Genomic DNA, 19,907 nt, shown 5'->3' with positions numbered 1-19,907 from the left:
TCCACTTACTTTAGGGGGCAAATGTGCTTTCTGACTGCTGTGGAGTCAACATGGAATCCTGAGTTGGGGACTTGGCACAGAAGAGGAACAGATGTTCACAGATTTCATTGCAAAACATAATTATCCACAGTCTTGAATACTACATACAACGTATTCCTGTAAATGTTCAACACTGGGAGGTGCCCTCTGTGCCCTTGTGGACAACCTGAATGATTCTCCAGATCTTTCTTATATTTCCCAGACTAACATTTCAGCACCGCAAGCAGCAGCCTTCAGAAAGGTGGAGTGCATGCAGGATTGCTTCACATCGAGCCAAACCATCTTTTTAGGGCTAATTTTCTTGTTCCTTCTTCAAAACTCAGGTCCTAAGGGAAAGCAGAGCCCAAAGCAAGCCCTGGATAAAAAGATTAGATCCCTCTGCATTATGATGCTTGTAATGATTCAGCAACTTAAAGCCATCTTTTCTACCAACAAGGAGCCCGTGGTTCTTCTATAAGCTGATAGTTCAAAGCGACAAATAAAAGAATCTGACAGAAGTCATTACCACCTACAAAGCTGTTGTACAATTGTGAGAATAAATGGGTCAATTGTGCCCCAAACTTGCAGTTTTATTCAGCTGGGAGAATACTCCCATCCTTCTTGCCAAAAAGAAACCTACCATTCTGCCTTCCCTAACAGCGCTTAGCAGTTAGACCAGCGAGGGCAATAGCAGCGTGTCCCATAGCCCCCAGGTATGGCTGCCACTTCCCAAAGGCAGCTGAAAGCCACCAAGGACAACCAGGTCTCCTAATGGGGACCGTGACCAGCCATCTCCTATCTGACACCTACAGTATCTCAGGCTCCCTTAAAGCCAGGCAGCTGCAATAAGCTCCAGAGCAATCCATCCTCTGCTCTCTGAAAACCATTGCTGCACAGAGGAAAACAAACCATGGAATGTCTCAGCAAAGAATTTTGGGTCCAAAAATTTTCTACTCTAACAATTAGTGGAAAGCCTTTGTGTGCTCCTCCAGCAGGTACCGAGCATGGAAGGAAACAGAGGGAGGTCACAGTCTTAATTCCAGACACAAATTGGCCGTCTGTTCTCCACCACTGAAAGGGGGAGAGGAGGTGACAGCCACAGAGCAATGAGTGATATTAGACTGCAATCAGAGAGCGGAGATTGAAGGCAGTGAAAGCATTCCTTACATTAAACCTCTACCATTCACCTGGTCACTGACTCAGTGGATAACCCACAAGACTCCAAACTCCTTCCAGGAGCTGGTGTACATCAGCCCAGGGCGTGTTTTCTCCTACCTGTTGATAATAAGCAGTCCAAGAACACACAAGCTTTCCACTTCTTTCAGCCACACACGTGGAACATAAGTTTTCTGTAGTCTCTGGGAATACAGGGATTTTTCCCTTTCCTTTTTTTCCAGTAAAACCTACAGTGTTTTTTAAGGATGAAGGAATGCAAGCCGCCTGGATGAGAAATCACAAGTGCAGTCCATGGCTCCTCAGCACTTCGTGCACCACTAGAGTGACAGTATTAACAGGACTGAGGTGGCATGAGGGCAACGAGACCATCATCTGTCTAGAGGGCAATGCGTGAATGCAAGGAAGGCAAATGCAAACCTGCAGATGCAACGTGCTCCACTTGTCAAATGAATTCATTCCCTTCTACTGAGATGGAATGCACAAGCCTCACACCTGGTAGTAGCAAAGCACCTTCCAAAGAAAGCTGCAGACCAGGAATTCAATGAAGACAGCAGGACTGCCCAGCTCAGCAGAGCCCTGAGCCAGCCCCCTCAGTGACAACTGCACTATGAAAACATGAACGCAGCAACAACTGGCAACTCCTGATCCCAGAAACTGAGACTGTTGGAATTCAGGAAATATCGCCTCCGAAGTAACAATGTGCTTTGAGATCTTCATTCAAAAGACTCAGCGTAAGACTAAAGGCACACGATAGCAGTGTGCTCTGATGCTAAATATATCTCATGCCTACCGAGAGAAGCAGAGATTCGATCCGAGTCCTATCTTCTGCTCCGCTGTGGGTATCAGCTCTTGCTTCCTCCAGCTCATTAACACTGCTGTAAAGCGGCTGGCACGAATTTACATCAAATGAATATAATTACAGAGAAGAATGCATTGTATTAACTTAAACCTCTGGTCTTCCTTTGCTTTTCCTCTCTTTCTTCTGTTCTTTCCCTCTTTTCTCCTTTATTTTTTGCATGGCAAATTTGTTTCTATTTTTCTTCTCCATTCATCATCCCTGTCCTTCTTTTCTTTCAGTCTTTCACCTCTTCCTTCTTTCAAGTCCACAGTTGATTGCTTTCCCTTTTTTTTTTTCCTTGTGTTTGATTGATTTATACCCCACTTACGTAAATGACTTTATACAAAGCATATAAAGCACTGAACTCCCTGTGGAATATCATAAGCACTACTACCATCCATGTAGGTAAGGGGGAGGGGGGGAAGTGAAGTTAACGAAGTGCTAAATTAAGTAAGAATCCCTTACATCATACTTTGAAGCTTGCCAAAATCTGATGCTTCAGATGTACTGCAACAACCGGTTTCTGAGACAGGTCCTTTGCAAGCAAAAATCTTTATACTTGAGTGTAAGACAAGAAAAGAAATGAGAGATTCTCCCAGCTGCTTTACCAGGGGATGAGGTGACTACTCAAACAACCAGACCTTGAGTCCTCACACTGCCACACCTGCACAACACCCCAAACAATGCAATTGTTATTGCCGATTATGAAGGAGAAAGGGAAGGAAGATGAGGAAAAGTATTTCCTTTTCATCTTGTCTGAAACTCCTGTAGGACTTCAGGCAAACCATCTCCATTGAAATTCATCATATTGCTCAACCCATCCTTGCTTCATTCATCTCATGGAACTCTTAAATGGTACCCAGGCAATAGGCTGACTGTCCACAGAGATGGAAATTATATCTCTAATTACAAGATGCAGTGCTGCCCTAATAGTGAGTTCTGTGCTCAATAAGTCCCTACCCAGGAGGATGAGTTTTGACCTCTTTTGACTGGAAAATAGTTGATAGGAACATTAAAAGAAAGCCATGGCTCCAGAAACAATCCACCTACTTGCTCTGAGCGCTTTGGCGCTGGTTGTAGAAATTAGGCTTGTATGTATCTCACTGCTCTAAATTGGTGATTGGTTCTAGAGCACAGATTTTGGGCAACAGCATATAAAGATGTAGAAGGAAAACTGGAAAGGCAGACAGTTCAACCTCCATAAAACACATTCGTGCAGGTTTTACCCTACGCTGCCCTAACAGTCCCTGGACAAGAAGTGCTCAACAGGTCCCTTACAGGCACTGCTGGAGAAATGCATCTGACTCCTCTAAATACCTTCAGCATCTTCAGGATGGGTCTTCGTGACCCTTGGAGATGTATCGCATGCACAGATTTTCCTGTGGAAAATACACCCCATCCCAAAACCAGCCAGGTCTTGCTAAGATGTCTTTGTTGCTCCTCACCTTTCCTCACAAATGGCACCTCTTGCCCTACAGACATTCCCCTTCCCCATACTGGCAGTAAAAGACCGCTGCAATCTCTGGCTGGGGACTATTTCCTTCTCCAGCACAGATCTGTAGCATTTAACATCAAACCTTCAATTATCATAGCACATGACCGTAAAACTTGCTCAACTGGAAGTGATCAGCTGTTTCTAACCTTGCCTTCAGTCATTTCCTTTCTTTTGCCCCCAAAGCCATTTAAAATAATATTCTCCTGGAACCTCAATGCAGCCTACCCAGTACAAAGTTAAACCATAAGTCAAAGTGATTAAAATTATATGGAAATATATACATCTCCTTCAACATTTTACAGGGGACACGGCTCCTACTGGGACATCACTACACATTACTCATAAGGCCAAGGCATGTGGCAGTTCCCAGACAACCTGCACGCTCTCCTCTTTGTGCCATAGGACTTACTAGCAGCCATTAATTTCTTCCATTTCAGGCCACGCTTCCCATATGCGTAATTTGAGTCCTTAAAAGGAATCCCGATCTGAATTCTACCTGCTTGGAAGAACGAAAAAAAGAAAAGTCTTGGAAATATATAGCAACAAGAAACTGGCAGGACAAGCTCACACTCCCACTGTGCCAAATTGCAAGTTTAGTAATTCTGTTTTCTTCCCGCTGAGCGGAAGGTGTCATTAGCTGCTGTATTTAGAGGCACAGAAAAGGCTCTTGGAGCAGTCCCCAGCCTCTCTCTGGACCAGGTGGCTGATGACCACAGGAGCTCTCTGCAGCTGGGGACCTTCACCTTCATCTTCCTGCAGTCAATGCTTCAGTTTTAATGAGAAGAAAATAAACGGGGCGAGCGGTACAACATGAAGAGGAGCCCTCAGGCTATGTCAGCCTCCTCCAGGCTGAAATTCATCCCTGCATCAGGGCGGGCTGCTTTTAAGTCCCCACAGTGTATAAACACTCCTGGGTGCTTTTAAGTCAAGAATAGCTTTCGTTCTGGGAGAGGATTTCTCCTCTAGGACAGTCTCCGTGGAGCACCCGTTGAATCAAATCCTCATTTCTGCGGGTTAATATAACGGTGCCAAGAATGATCCTCTTACTGCGGAACTCAGGGTGAGCACCAACACCATGGGAACACCCCGTGATCACACACACGTGAGCCTGAGCCCTGGCAATAATCCTAGAGGCTGCGTGGAATGGCAGCCCACCTGACCCCGAGGAGAGCTCCTGCTGATGCAGCCGTGCCCACACTGAGTGATGGAGCAGGGTCAGCACTGGGAGGTTGTGATGTGCAATGGGAAGTGGTACAAACTCACAGCCATAGGTGCTCCCCTGATCCGTGCACAGAGAAGGGGAGAGGGAATGGGGGGGAACTGCCTTGTTTGCATGGAGCTGAGGATGGGAACGCCACACAGCCCCTGGATTTCTCTTGGTTGGTTGGAACAAAGACCACCTGCACTGCCTCAGCACCAGGGAAATCTGTGCAAGCAGTTCATTATTTATAAGAGCTGTCCAGAGGCAAACTGCCTGGAATCCATTAACGGGAGAAGTTCCAGCTCCTTTAAGCAGTTGCCTGGCACGGGCCTTTTCCACTGCCATAAAGCAAAGGGATTAAAAAAAAAATAAATAATCACTTTCATTTCTAATTAATCTTCTGCTACATAATACTTTTAATTAGAAAAAAATCTATCTGTATGCTCTCTGAGAGAGGCAGGAAGGAGCCCAGAGCAGAGCAGAAAGCTCTGGCACATTGGCTGTGGTTCAGGCCTTGCCCTCTCCCGTCCTGCAGCCTCACAGTCAGCAGGGACAGCTTACACCAACCCCACAGACCAGGGATGGGGCAGCTGTGCACGCACAGCATTGGCCATTTGCCCTGGAAAGGGGAAAGAAAACCCACAAAATGGGAAGCAGTGTTGGTGGGGGGGGGAGGAATTCAAAAGATACTTGGGATAGAAATACAGTGGATTCTGATGGACGGAGCATGAAACAAGCAGAAAGGCCCAGGGAGGAGGACATCCAACACACACATTATCTCTTCAAAACAACAATCAGAAAAAAGTTGATTCCCCAAACCCCAATTTCCGAGCCCTTCTTTCTCCTTCTAACGTCTCTCTTCCCTGCATTCATTATTAATGCCACCGGGGGTACAGATTTGCACTTTGGTTTCTGAAAAATTAATTCAATGATTAAAATTTCAGTCCCTGAGTGATGGAAGCAGCTCTGGCAAGCTGGAGATGCCCCTGTGCAGTCAGAGGGCCGTCGGTACGCTGCCCGCTTCCTCCCTGCACAACAGGGCTCCCCGCAGACCGAGCTCGAGGGGGAACGATCTGGTAGAGAAATGCATTTTTAAGTGAATCTAGTTCTGCTTTTCGTGGAGAAGCCACTTTAGTTTAATACCCCATCAACACTTGATAGACTGCAGAGAGCAACCTCCAAGTTCCTCCTGGGGTTGAAGCACTTGTGGCTTTTCACACAACGCCCCGGGTGGGGGAAAATCCCAGAATGAATGAAGATATTAACAAACACTCACTGAGCTGAAAGCTGACTGTAGGCCACGAGGCGTGCAGAATGGCTAACGAAATTTCCTATGACACTGAGCTCTCAAATGAAAGAACAGCAGAGGACAGCACTTGGAGAAAGGCAGCTTCTCACCTTAGCATGTGGCTTAATCAGCTGTACCCATGCCTAGCAGAGGACCTGCAAGATGGCACAGAAAGGTGCCCATACGTAACACTGACCCTGCAGGAGCCGCTTCTCCCAGTTACAGAACAGCCCCCAGTTACAGAACAGCCAAGACCCCACAGCAGCCATCCATCATAGGCCAGCAAGGCTCCCCCCATGGGCTGCACACAACTTCCCACATCTCTGCACCAGAGCAGCCAAACGCCTGCAGAATCCGCTGCCCTCAGTTCTTGGCACTGCTGTTTTTGTTTATTTTAAAACAAACGTGAGAGAGAAGAGAGCAGCACAGGGAACCAAGGAGCTCAGAACACTTCCACATTTAGATAGGAGAAGGAGGAGGAAGGGCTGAATATAAACTTGCAGAAACCGATTTTGTTCCTAAGATGCTAAAAAAAAGTGGCAAAAATAGAACAAACAGCAATAAAAAAAAAAAACAACAAGACTGCCTTTTCCATGGCACTTCACAAGTGTTAAACCTGAGTAAAAACCCAACTGAGCCTCAAAGCAGAAGAGAGCAAACCCGTCCATCTTTGGGCAGCACATCTCTCCATAGACACAGCGGCAGCAGGCAGGGAACACGGGGAGCCCCAGTGGGACATTCTCCATGCTAGCCAGCACTGTGCTGCCTTTGTAGGGATGAAAAGGGACCAAGAGGAGATAGCAGCACTGTGAGGAACTCTGCTGAAATCCTCTGGAGGCAGGAAAATAGCAAAGCTCAGAAACAGAGCCAGCTTCCTTTGAAGCAATGGTACAAATGGAGCCCACGCTGTGCTGCACTGGGGTTGTGACAATGGGAACACCCAGATCTTACTCACAAACAGCTCCTGCATTCAGGCACCTGAAACTTATTATTACAGCAACATTTCTAAAAACTCCCTTAAATCACAAACTGGAGGAAATTCTGGGCTCAGTTCTGCCGAGAATGCAAAGCAACACACAAACTTATTTCCACATTCATTGAAACTTTGCAGGGCAAATGCTCACAATGCTGGCTGCTTGGAAAACTCACTGCTTTTCTTCCTCAAGATGTGGCATTGTGGAGGCTTCAGAATAACTGAGCTTTTATGTGCTGTTCAACTGCTGAATCTATTCTAAGCTGACAGCCTTTAACACCATCATTCTCTACAGGACAGACAGAGCATCACTACAAGCAATACCACCTCCTTCATGCGCTTTCAGATGCCAGCCTTCCCCTCCCAGCCAGGTAACTTCATCCTGCCCTTCCCTTACCCAGCTCAGGTGCTTGAGCCCAGTGCTGGGGGCTCCTCAATCTCCCCTTCCAAAAGGCTCTCAGCAGGAGCCCTGCCACACCACCTGAGAGCCGATGTGCTGGGGTGCACAGGCCTGATGCTCTGTGCAAAGAGAGGAGGAAATGGAAATGCTGGAACAAGCATTTTGGCACAGCTTCTTGGCTGGGCTAAGGGTTTATTCCTGGGATGCTGCCTTCCTGCAGACTAAGGAAAATTAAATTTAGCACTTTGCAAATAAATAGGTTAAGGCTGAAAGGACACTGTTTAGGAACTTAGTGCTCACAGCAGCCTCGGAGATTATAGATCCATCACCATCTATTACCTTGGTAGTTACTGCTTTCACTTTGTCTATCTTCCCCACTTACAGACCAGTCCCTTTCATCAGGTCCTCTTCTGTTCCAGCTTGAAACTGTCATCACTAGAATGGAATTGTATGAAGAGAAAGAACTTTAGGCTGCAGTGTGACTCTGCCAAAAAAAGCCAAGGACATCTCCTGCACCTTCCCAAGACAAGGCAGTGAGATCCTGACTCCAAAGAAAGGCACAGCTGCTTATTCACATCTGGAACCCCTGGGCTCACATGCAACTGTCAGCTGGGCCCTTCCTCTCAACGCAAGGACCAGTGAGCCACCAGCCAACTGCTCATCCCTGCGGCAGCTCCATCACAGCTCCATTGCACACAGCACAAGAACCAGTCGTTGCACCACTGACACAATGATAACCAACACCTCCCTCTGCCAGCATCTTTTCTATCTGCCTCATACAAAAATCATCTACAGACAGTCCCTTGTCAGACAGAGGCATCCCAGAAATGCAAAGTGACAGCCATCGCATAAAATGCTCTCCAGAGCCTTCCATTAAGACAGACAAACCCTTCAGTTTATGGTTGAAATTTATGCCAGCTCCCCAGAACGTGGTTTGGATAGATCCACTGTTATCAGCCATCCGCTTTTGCTGAAACCGAATACAGATTAGGAGCAAATTAAAATTTGCATGCTTTGGTTTGATATATTTCCTCCAAGATACAGGCAGACAAGCTTGTCTTCTTCCAGGCACCAGAGATGCCATCAAAAGGCAATCCTGGGAGCTACCAAAGCTGGAGGTCATCTTCAGCTCTCAGATTCCCCCACGGAGGAGGAAGCAGCCACGTGATTGTGCTGCAAACCCTTCCAAGGCAGATCTGACATAAAATACCTGTCTGTATTTCTTCCTCAAAAGATATTCCCATGCAACAGCATATGTTAGATCCAAAGCCTTAAAACAGTACTCAGTGCCAATAGCCACGTGGGTCGGGATGAACATTTTCTGGGCATGGAGTTGGGATGACAGTGCAGTTGTTTGTCTGAAACAAACACAAGAACAGATGAACTTTCTCACCATTTCCACACGTGTGAATAAAGACAGTTGGCACACTGCTAAATACTCGCATTAATCTGCGTCCGTGTGAAGTATTAATTATTTAGGCATGCAGTAGGTGAGCTGTGAGGGTCGTTGCTCTGCAGCACAGTGGAGGACTCCACCAGAATCACAGTAGCTTGTTGCTGGAGCAAAGCCCCTCCGAAGGATTTTCAGTTTACTTCTGCATTCTGTCATTGCTCCATAGATAACACACCATGGCAAGGACACCTCATCTAATAGAATCATACTGCAACACCAATAGGACATGCTATGATCTAGAGAGCCTCCTTCAGACCTTGTGCTTGAGACTACAGCATGCCCTGAAGTGCATCAAATCTGAAGAAACGCTATGACTGAATGCTTGCTGTGCCCTCTCCAGCAGCAACTGTTCCAAAGAGAGGTGGGAGGCCTTGCAGCAAAGCAGGAGGCACTCTCACAGAAGTGACTTCTGCTTTCCTAAAAGCAGTTTCTCAAAAGGAAAATGTAGCAGACCTCTGTTTAGTTAAAGGTCCCAGGGAACACACAAACAAAACAGAGGCTGGGATCCCCCCAAGAGCAAGCTCTGAAATGTGGGTTCTCAAACTGGCAAGATAGTTGGAGAGAAACTGAATGGCTTATACTAATGCATGGTTGAAAGCCATGTAGGAATTGAGCATTTAAACTCCAAAGTATAGAAGCAATGCAAGGACTATGCAGGAACATAGAACTGTAAGATGCAGGGTTACCCCAATGGTGGCCCTTTGGCTGCCAAAGGGGACCTGCGACCATGACATCCCATTCGCTGCTCCTCAGCACTTCCCCAATAGATCCTTGCCCACTTGCATGCCAGGCCTTGTGAGAAACAGCCAACAGTTGCATGACCCAAATAAAAATTCAGGACAAAGCCTTTTAACTTTAACATCCTAAGTGCGAGGGCACAGCGCAATCATTTAAACACATATATAAACTCAAATCCTTTATATGAGCTCCAATTCAGCCTTCAGCTAGATAACAGATGTCCCAAGACCAAAACACCCATGGGAATCTTTTGCTGTTCATCATACAAGCAGGCTTCTATGCAGACAAACACGCTCTCTTCTCTAACTGTATTTTCCTCCAGATCTGAAAATCTTTTGCCCCAGTCAGGCACGGGCTGATGTTGTAACTCCCAAAGCAACAGATACTTATATTAATTAATATATAAATTAATTATATTTGTATTTCAACCATACGCTGCTTACTCAAGAAGGAAGAGAAGCAGTGGATGGCAGTCCCTACTTTGCTGGAGGCTCTGAGCAGGCTGAGCTGTGCTGCTGTGAGCTGGGACACCCAGGGCAGGTGGGTGCTCTGCTGGGTGCTGCCAGCTCTATCCCCCCCACTGAGCTGCCAGCTTTTCTTAGAAGTCTCACAAACCTTTCCTTGGAAAGTAAGGCTCAAGCAGACTGTGGAGCAGCCAGAGGAGATGGAAGAGATGCCAGGTGTCCAGAAACTCAAAGACTTCCCACCCCACAAAAGGCAGCAAACCTCCAGCAATTTCTGCTTCCTTTTCATTTGGAGCTTTGAACGTTACCATATGCAAGCAAACAACAGGGTTACGGTTTGCTGACACGGCTCTGCGTGTTCTGCAAATCCACAACAGAGCAGTCAGGGAAAGCAACAAGCACGCATCAAAAGCAGCTTTGCAGAACACCCATTTCATGTGTCGGCAGCGAGGCCTTTGTATTCCCCAGCCTCCCGGGCTTGAAGGCATCGCCTCTTCCTTCAAGAGTGCTGATCACACAGCCTCTAAGAAGAACATCTTTTGAAACTACCAGAGAGCCAAAAAATTAATTAATGAAATAACTCAACAGGAGAGATTTCTGCCTGGAGGAGGCAGGTGCCCATAGGCTGGCTGCTCTGTCCCTCCCCAGGCTGCGGGATATCCAAGGGACACCTTGCTGTTCATGGCTAACAGAAGCCTGCTGCACTGGCTTTCATCCCCATTGTTTTCACATGCAGCCTTCTCCAAGCAGAACAGGTCAAAGAGCTTCTCACAGCCATGTGGAAGCTGACAGACAGCAATGCCCTGAGACCAGGTGACAAAGGAAAGCAGAAGGTTGAGCAACCACAAGCAAAGCTGTTCAGCGGTAGAGATGGGAACAAGAATCCAGCAGGGTTTGTGCTAAGCTCCTCCGTTTTATCTACTGTTTTAGCACTGCCTTTATCTCACAGTGCATAAACACAGCACTGCCAGCCCACATGGCCCATGTAAGCTGTTCAAACACAGCAGCAGAAGGATGCAGCATCCTGCTCTCCTGAGACCTAATGCACGGCCCCAGGCACGGCGACAAAAGCAGCTCTTACTCAGCTCATTGCATCACCCGGACACCAGGAATGAAGGAGAGAAGTGGAAATAGAGGTAGCTACTGTACCAGGTGAGTCAGACAGCATCTGCCCTGCTTCCTGCTGACAGCATGGCTGTCTCAGGCACAAGGATAGGGCTCCCAGGCCACAAACAGCAGCTGTCTGGACGGGGGCACTCAGTTTTGCACGACCTGCCTCACTGCCTCATGCTGGGTGTGCTGCTACACCAGCCTGGATGCTGAGGTTTAATTCAGTTCTCACCAGTGACCTGCGCTCCTTGCTGTGTGCACAACTTGTCCTAGAAAGCATGAGCTGCCTCTACTGTTTCATTAAGTAAGATGTACTTTAATGAAGAAAAATGAGACGGGGAGGAGGTGAATCACAAGCTTTTTTAAAAAGCCTGTCAGCACCCTGATAGTTTGGTTACTTCGTATTGCAGAAGATCTAGAGACAGGCTGGGAGCCTTCAGTGGGGCTGGTCAGTGTCTGCCACGTGCTGGCACCCAGATGAGACCATCAGCAGAGCTACCAGCAGAGCGGCAGACTCTCAGGCAGTATCAGTGAGTAACCTCATGTTTCCTGAAAATAAGCCTTGATTTTTGAAGCAAGGGGTTGTGCATTTGCCTCACAATGTAACGTATCAGTCATTTCAAAAGGAGAAAAGCCAAGCATTTCATTTACTGCACCCACCAGGGACACAAATCTGCGAGCCTTCTGAGTGGCTCACACATCCCAGCCTCCTGCTAGTTGGGATTGACACAGCCACTGGAATAAAGCTCCAGCATCATCAGCATTAATTACCTGCATGGCTGGATCCACCCCGGCAGGCAGACATAGCAGGGAAGGGGAGCAAGTGGTGCCAGCATGCAGAGCAGCTCCTGCTCCAGATGGGCAGGTAATAGGGGGTGAATTCCCCAGCCCAAAGCTGCTCTCTGGTTCCCAATAGCACAGTGTGTTGCCCTGAATACAGTCTGGTGACATTGGCAGGAGCATTCTCCCCATTGCACTGATGGGAAACAGAAGAAGAGCATTAACTTTTCTCAGCTAGATCAAGGTTTCAGCGCAGCCTGCAGAAGTCTCAGAGCAACATCTCTGCGCTCAGAAATCCTGCATTAGGAAAACAACTTTGTCAGATCTCCCCAAATTCCACCACCCTTGAGGTGTCTGGTTTGATTAAAAGGCAAAATAAATAAATACCCTGCCCTAAAGGGTAGGCAGTTGTTTAGGGAAGCATATTCAGAAGAGAAACTATATCGGGAGGGGGAAAAAAGCATGAAAAAGAGTGGACTGAAATGAAGACAGAAACAAGAATTGAAGCTGGGTCCTGACATGAAATAGGTTTCTAAAACATCTGGAAGAACATGAAACGTAGTAAGTTTAAATACAGGATTTGATCCTGTAGCATTGCAGATTGCAGGACAGCTCTCCCTTTCGAGCTGCTGATTAGAGCTGAACATGCAGGAATCCATGCAAGGTATCACCACTGCACGGGCATGGCCGGCATCTCCAGCAACCACACGGGCAAACAGGAAACAAAACGTAAAAATAAAATAACTTGTAATTAACAAGAATGAGGGGGTAGCACAGGCCTGCAATCTCCAATCAACCTCTCGCTGCCTGGCCTGCTCCACCGATGAGCCCCATTGTTATTTCTGATTGTGTGTGCAGGAGTGCGAGACAGTCGCTGGAAGGAAAGCACTCTATCGAAATTGTGATTTCTTTGTCCTCTCAAGACTCATCACGGCTGAGGAGGAAGAGAGGATATCTGAGTAGATAGAGATGCAAAAAGAAACAAACAGCCAGAACGTGCTTCTTAAAGACACTCCACTGGGTTCAAGGAGGAATTAATGGGAACTGCAGGGATGCCAAGCATGAGGACCAGACCCAGAGCTCCCAACAGTGCTGTCGGCCTCAGCTCCAAACAACCACTTAGGCAAGTTATGGCAATCCCTGCAGTAACCCTCCTGCTGATTTTGAGATGTACATTGTTAGTGGGGCACTTCGGCCAACCTGATGCTAAGGCTGCACCAACATCTCAGCAGCCTCAGGGCACAGGACATCCTCTGCATGCTTAACCACCTCAGTTTTGTCTCCTTTCAGCTAGCAGTTTGTCAGCACTGTTTCATACTTGGAAAACAGCCTCCGGGTTCTCATGCTACCCATCCTCATTCCCCTTCTTAAGGAGGGACACTTAAACCATTACTTTCTGTTCACAGAACAGCTCTCTCACATTTTGCACACCTTGCTGTGATTTACCTCTCTACCTACCTCAGGTTTCTATTCAGCCCCAGTTGTTGTTAATGATAAGAACAGCTGTAAGGCCATCTCACCTACCATCTTGCCTCCAAATAGGCACCAAGGCAGATGTTTAGGAAAAGGAGCATGGAAACAAAGCGAAGCCAAACAAGCCTGAATCAGTCTGTCACTACACACCAACTCCCACCTGCAAGCTATCAGTAGCTGAAGTACTCCCAGACCTTCAAGGCTGCACTGGGACCACTACTTCTATACATCCTCATGAATTGCAGCTTGTATCTGTCCTTCCGCCCTACCCTTCTTCCATCAAAGAATCCCCAAACCAACACAGCCTTTATCCCCTTCGCTCTCTTAGTCCTGCCTCTTTAATACACCGTGAACCACATCAAAAACATTCACTTTTCAGATTGCCTTGAGGAACTCCTTAAGCAGGTGTGCATCAAAGCTGTGAGTGCAGTGGCTGTTAATTTAACAGGCTGCTAAAAAGCTGTTCATTTTATTACCATATTATCAGTCCAACTGGACACCAATAAAGGTTTTATATGGCAGAAGTGACAACCCCAAGGCTGGCAACATTCTCATGCTCTATCATGATACTTCTGTTTTTATTTGCTGTCTGATGTCTTGGGCATTCTCTTTCAAGGCATGAAGCCTACCATCTTGGGGATGCTCTTCAATGAACTACCGCTGGTATTTGTGCTTCCATTTGATAATATTGGCAGAAAATAGCAACATAGGCAAGAGCTGGAAACAGACAAATCTGTTCTGTGGAAGTCTAGGCTCTGAGGGCACAGGAAATACAACAAACCATAAGCTGCTGAGCTGCCTAAGTGCAGCTTTTTGGCCGGGACTTTTAATAAGCTCAGACACACCACTACTGTGATACTGAAAATAATCTGATTTACTTCCTTACCAAACAACTTAGGCCCAGATATACCTGAACCAGGGAGAAATCTGAGCACTTTCTGAGAGCACAGAGAAACCTGAAAGATTCTGAATGCTGCCAGAGCTCACAGAGCTGTTATACCAGATCAATTGCCTTTTTGTTGCAGAATCCCATCAGCAGAAGTGACCAGCTCCACATTCATGCCACAATGGTTGAAGCAGTTTACCTGAAGCACAGTGAATTATAAAGCAAGTGAAGCATAAAAAAGATTTCTCTCTGATGACTCTTCTTGCCCTCTCCTCTTCATTCAAGTCTTCATTGCCAAGCACTGCCAGAGGATGAAGCTGAATGTTGTCAGATGCAGCCGTGACAAAACTACATGTACAGACAACCCAAAAATATAACCAGCAAGCACAGGGAATTTTGCTTCCTAACCACCACAGGAAGAGCCTGGCTTGGCTTCTCAAACCCTACTTAAGGTAAGTGTAAATATTTAATGCAAACCTAGGCATTACTTGTTTATCCATAAAGATACCTCACCAGTTCAGAAAACCTACAGAGCTCTGCTTTCAGCACCGCCTTGAAGCAGCAAGGTCTATAAATCTGAAAGATTTCCACTCCTGGTTTTAAACTGATTGACATTAAACGCTTGGGCCCAGACTCTGTTCTCTGGGCACACAAAAAGAAAAGGCCTATGATTTATTTTCTCTGCGCTGTTTGCCCATTTGTACAAGTGTCTCCAAATCATCTCCTCTTCAAATTTGACCAGTCTTTCTGTTTACCAAAAGACTTTGTCTGAATCAATTGCCATTGCCTTTCTAAAGACCTCACTTCCTTACTCTCATTCAGGGTCTACCCAGAGACGATGGTAAACAGCCTGAAACAGACACTGCCAAGAAATGACATCCTGATTTGCCGCTGCTTAATTCCAAGCTGGTAAAACCAATTTTGATGTTCTTCAGCAATGCTTGCTTGTTTTAATAAGACATCTCCAATAGATTGTTACCAAGTGAGCAATGCAGTTCTTAGAGACCTCGTGGGTGGCCTGGCCTAGACTCACAAACCGAGCAGCACGTGGAATGCCAGGTCTGTATTAAGGCCCAACACATCTAATGTATCAACAACACTAACTGAAGATGAAGCTGTTAAGTGACCCAATAACTATAACGCATTGCTTCCCACAAAAATAATCAGAAACTAAAGTGCTGGTGAGGATTCTGTATGCCACTTTTCACAGCATTTAATTAAAAGAATGAAAAAGAGCAAACGAGTGAGAGTGAGCTGTGAAATCTGAGATGTGCCTCGCTGCCTACGCACTCTCACACAGAGGGTCTGCGAAATCACTGGAACATCCTTCAAGTTGATGAGCTCATCTGTTGTATCCATAGGGATTGCCAATAAATATTGATACGCTTTCATTGGAATCCAGTGCTCATTTAGGATGCAGTCATTTGTATTCTCGGCATGGCACAGCGATTAACCCTTTCAATGAAGCTGTGATTCCACTGAAAGCAAATTGGCTGGATACATCCATTCTACTACGACAGCAGCAGCATGCCTCGTCGCTTGGGAAAACCAAGCACATCTTTCATCTTCATTTAGCTTTGAAGGGGTTACATTACAGTAGCTCCTATTACATCCTCACCAAAATTAAATGCCACCAGCAGCACTACTGAAAGATGTTCTCAAGTTTACAGAGAAATGATGGAAGCTTGTAAAGTGCTGCGGGACTTCTCCAGTTTAATTGTATAGACTTTGTTCCATAAATTGCTCAAATGGAATAAATACAAATAGCGTTCTTTGCTTTTTGACCTCTTTGGGTTAATGAAATGCACACTAACACCCACAGAAAGCTCAGCAATTCTGCTGCATAATCACACAACATCACCAGAAAGCCACAGTCATGAAGCAAGACTCGGTCCATACGTGAACATTACCAGGCCTGGACTCTGAGAGGAAGCCAAAGCTACGACTGCTCTCCCTGGCAACCCTTACCTCTGTTCACTGGATGGACTTGGGAATAAAGTCTTGAGTGAGCAACAGACAGCAAAAACAGCATTTAAAGAGGAATCTGTACCTCATCATTTGCTGTCCTGTTCATAAGTTATATCTATTGCAATGACACAAAGAAGAACTTGATGCTGCTGGAGATGTACTAGTGAGAAATTAGTTCTTGTTCCAGTGGGCTACATTCCCTTATATTTTCTAAACTTCCAGTTCCTTCTTGTACACTCCACTTCTGTAACGAATGCTTCCAAAATCCTCACCCTCCTACTGATATACTGGAGGGGAGTCAAGTGGCAAGCAGGAATGGTCTTAAAGCCAACTGTGTTTGCTGCCAAGCAGTAAGAAGCTCTCCTAGTAACCTGTTGATATGTGAACCTAAGTAGTAAAGATGCAACTTAACCTCTAAATGCCTCCAGTGTCACACCTCAGCTCTCTAATGTATCAGCTCTACCCAAACTCAGACCACCTGGCAGGACCAGTACAGTATCAGACACACAGAAGACATTGCTATTGAAACTCATCTGGGCTGCTTGCACAAAAGGCACTTCAGATGCACGGGGATGAGTTGCTGCTCAGAAGGGACACCAATTTACATAAAGATGATGACATGCAGACAAGCTAGAGGGTAGCTGAGACAGTAAGGTCATCTCATAGTGAAGTCGGGATGAAATCTTGATGGTTACATAAGGTTTTATTGCCACAAAATAAATAACTGATGATATAAAAAGGTGAAGTGCAAGGCCAGACGCCTTCGGTATTATGCATGTAAAGCCTCTTCTCTTTACTCTTGACTTACACTGATATGTAAGTGGGAGACCAGATTCTAAGGAAGCGGTTTTCTTTTAAAAGAAGAAAGCATCTTTACTTTTCTCATAAGCAACGACCTGTCACATCACAGCATGGCAACGATATTCCAGCCTAACCACTAAGAAAAAAGAAACATGTCATGCTGGAAACCACGAGCCCAAAGAAGCAGGAGCAGCACAGAGAGCGCACACCTACCTTAAAGAGCAGGCAGTCTCCTTGGTGCTCAGCGTAAATGGAGGTGAGTCGATACTGGTTCTCAGTGGTGATGTCGATCTGGTACCCAGTGAGTGTGTAACAGACCTTGCGAAACTCCTGGATCTTGGTCTGAAAGATCTCCTTCAGACGCTGGTTTTTTAGTTCTGCGCTTTCCACTTGCTTCTTCAGCTCTATTTAGGGGAAGAAAGAGGGTACGTTGTCATACGCTATTGGTGTAGAGACCTTGTGCCGTATTGACAGTGCTAACCAAACTAAGTGAATTGAAAAAGGTTCATTATTTTTTTTAGAAGTGAATTAAGAAGGCAGAGTAAAGAAACAGGCAAGCTGGAATCCTCTCCTCCTGGCCCCAGAAGATCAAAAGATAATAAACTGGGGAATAAGGAAAAGAGACTTGTTTTAGTAGGATGGATTTTCCTTTTGCTCAGCTGGCTCTTCAACAGCATCCTACAAAATTCAAAGCTACAGCATCCATTACCCCCCCCCCCACACACACACACATCTCATCTTTACACAGAACCCAAGAGAAGAGCGCTAAGTTACAGGGAGCAAGAAAGTGGAAAAATGGCAACAAATGCACCTTTATGGTCGCATCAGGAGGGATCTGGCTATAAGGGAAACCTCTTCAAACACACACTTGAAGCGACTGTAAGCACTTTGATCTCAAATTGACACGACGCTTAGGAATCCCTCAAGATACGGGAAGGGGCTTTTCCTGTGATAAAGAGCCTGAGGAGTACCAGTGTCTCTTTCCATTTGCTGCCTTACCTGGACTAGTCCCCAGCAGAGAGGTCCTGGGAGACTGCCTGCCACTCACCCTGCAGTTTATTGCTACAAAGAGACCTGCCAGCACTGTGAATCCTTCAAGAGGATACACAACAATTACCATGAATCTCTCACCCAAGGTGCCTTCTGAGTAATTAAACGCTGATTTATCCCCCCATTAATTACAGAGATTGGCTTTACCTTAATATACGCTAGAGATGCCTCCCAAGTCAGCTTGTGTTATCAACACCACAGTCCAGAGTTAGGAAGAAAAAACCCCTTCTTTCTAACAGCAAACAGACTTCCTTACTCAGATCACTCTTTGTCATTCTGAGGTTTACAGCTTTGCCTGTCCTGCAGTTAGAGAGAGAACTGCAGCACACTTGGGCCACAGGACAGCTAGTTTGCACTCCAGCACTTGGAAAGCAGGAATTTCACTGCAAGACAACAGCTTATGCATGAATCATGGATTTTGGCTGGGCATATGCAGCCTGTGCTGAAGTATTACTGCTTCCCAAGCTTGCTAGGAAAGTTTTTGCTCAAGTATTTACCCAAATGTGTTTCCATTGACCTTCCAAGTGGAAGCACAGGAGGAATGGCAACGGGTGAGCCCACAGAGCTGCTGTGATTCAGCTCCCAGCAGCTGCAGGAGCACTGGCAGTACAACTCTCATCTTCTGTACTGCTTTACTTAGGCTCTCTGGGTGGGACAAAAGGATCATTCAACGCGTTAAGTTAAAGTGCCTTAAATGCCACCAAGGATGCCCTGCTCAGAAGTACTCTGGCCTTAATCCAATTTAACTTAATCCCCAGGCATGGACAGAAACTCTTTAATGGTTAAAGAGAACTCCATGTCCCTTTACTTCTGAGTGAGAGCATCCATGCAGGGTGGGATAATGCTGGCCAACCAATTACCTTTGGTTAATTCAGCCCCACCTTCCAGAGCTGCTCATAAAGATGATGTACAAGGAAAGTATTTACTTCAGGCATTCCCCCCCCCAAAAAATATACCTTACTTTATCAAGGGGTATCAACCAGTCTTAGGAAACATCACATATCAGTCCATTTACTAATACACTGCTGTACAAGAAAAGACCAACTGCTGGGGGATGTGAAGCATCTTTCCTGACCACCCATCTTCCCATTCCTATCTAATTTATCAGTGAGCAATTAACTCGGCCCTTCCCTGGATTGTTACAACCTTTTTCCTATCATCTCAGCGGGGTCTGGTCCCTTGATTAATTGAGTAATCAGCCTCTGAAATCAGGAGGTTAATTGGTGGCTCTGACCTCAATATTCTCACAGTCTTCATTCGGCTTTGCATTCTGAAGACACAACTGTTAAGGACAAAATCCTATACATGAAAGTAAAATTCAGTGGCCACACCGCAGTGGTAAATAACATCTCACCACCGATCAGCGATGGCACTGCTTTTAATATACCTCACGTCCAACACTGATATTTTTTCCTAATAAATGCAGCCCAGCCTTGGAAAAATAAATCTGCCTTTTTGTACCACCTCCTGAAGGCTGCTTTTCCTGATGTTATAACCATGGGGGCGGGCGGTACCCTAACTCACCCAACAGCTTCCAATACTCACAGAGAGTTAGCACCTCTTCCACTGTTTTCTTTCCAGTCTGGTACTTCTAATGGCCATCAAGAGCACCCTCACTACCTGCTGGGTTCAGCCTTATCACCCACCTCAGAGTGAAAAAGGATGTACTCTAAGATCAGTCTCTCCTGCAAGAAGCTCTGAGCTTTCCAACTGAGCTGCAGGTCTCTCCAGCTGCACTCCCTGCAGCATGCCCTGGCATCCCCACATCCTCCTGGCTCCCATTCCAGCTCCTGCG

At 46.2% G+C, this 19,907-nt stretch overlaps 1 protein-coding gene across 4 annotated transcripts in view; it reads right to left on the bottom strand.

Annotated features, from left to right (window-relative positions):
* MAD1L1 (mitotic arrest deficient 1 like 1) overlaps positions 1-19,907 on the bottom strand; it is a 320,009-nt gene that overhangs the window by 66,834 nt on the left and 233,268 nt on the right. For 3 of the 4 annotated variants that reach the window (XM_072349472.1, XM_072349476.1, XM_072349477.1), the window contains one exon: positions 17,276-17,466. In XM_072349472.1, coding sequence (XP_072205573.1) covers positions 17,276-17,466 — 191 coding nt within the window. Of the gene's footprint in view, positions 1-17,101; positions 17,199-17,275; positions 17,467-19,907 lie in introns of those variants that run through there. The other variant, XM_072349475.1, reaches the window with a different exon arrangement.

The sequence above is a fragment of the Excalfactoria chinensis genome, chromosome 14 (genome assembly GCF_039878825.1).
Source record: "Excalfactoria chinensis isolate bCotChi1 chromosome 14, bCotChi1.hap2, whole genome shotgun sequence".
Lineage (NCBI taxonomy): Eukaryota > Metazoa > Chordata > Aves > Galliformes > Phasianidae > Excalfactoria > Excalfactoria chinensis.
This window is presented reverse-complemented; position numbering and strand designations above follow the sequence as displayed.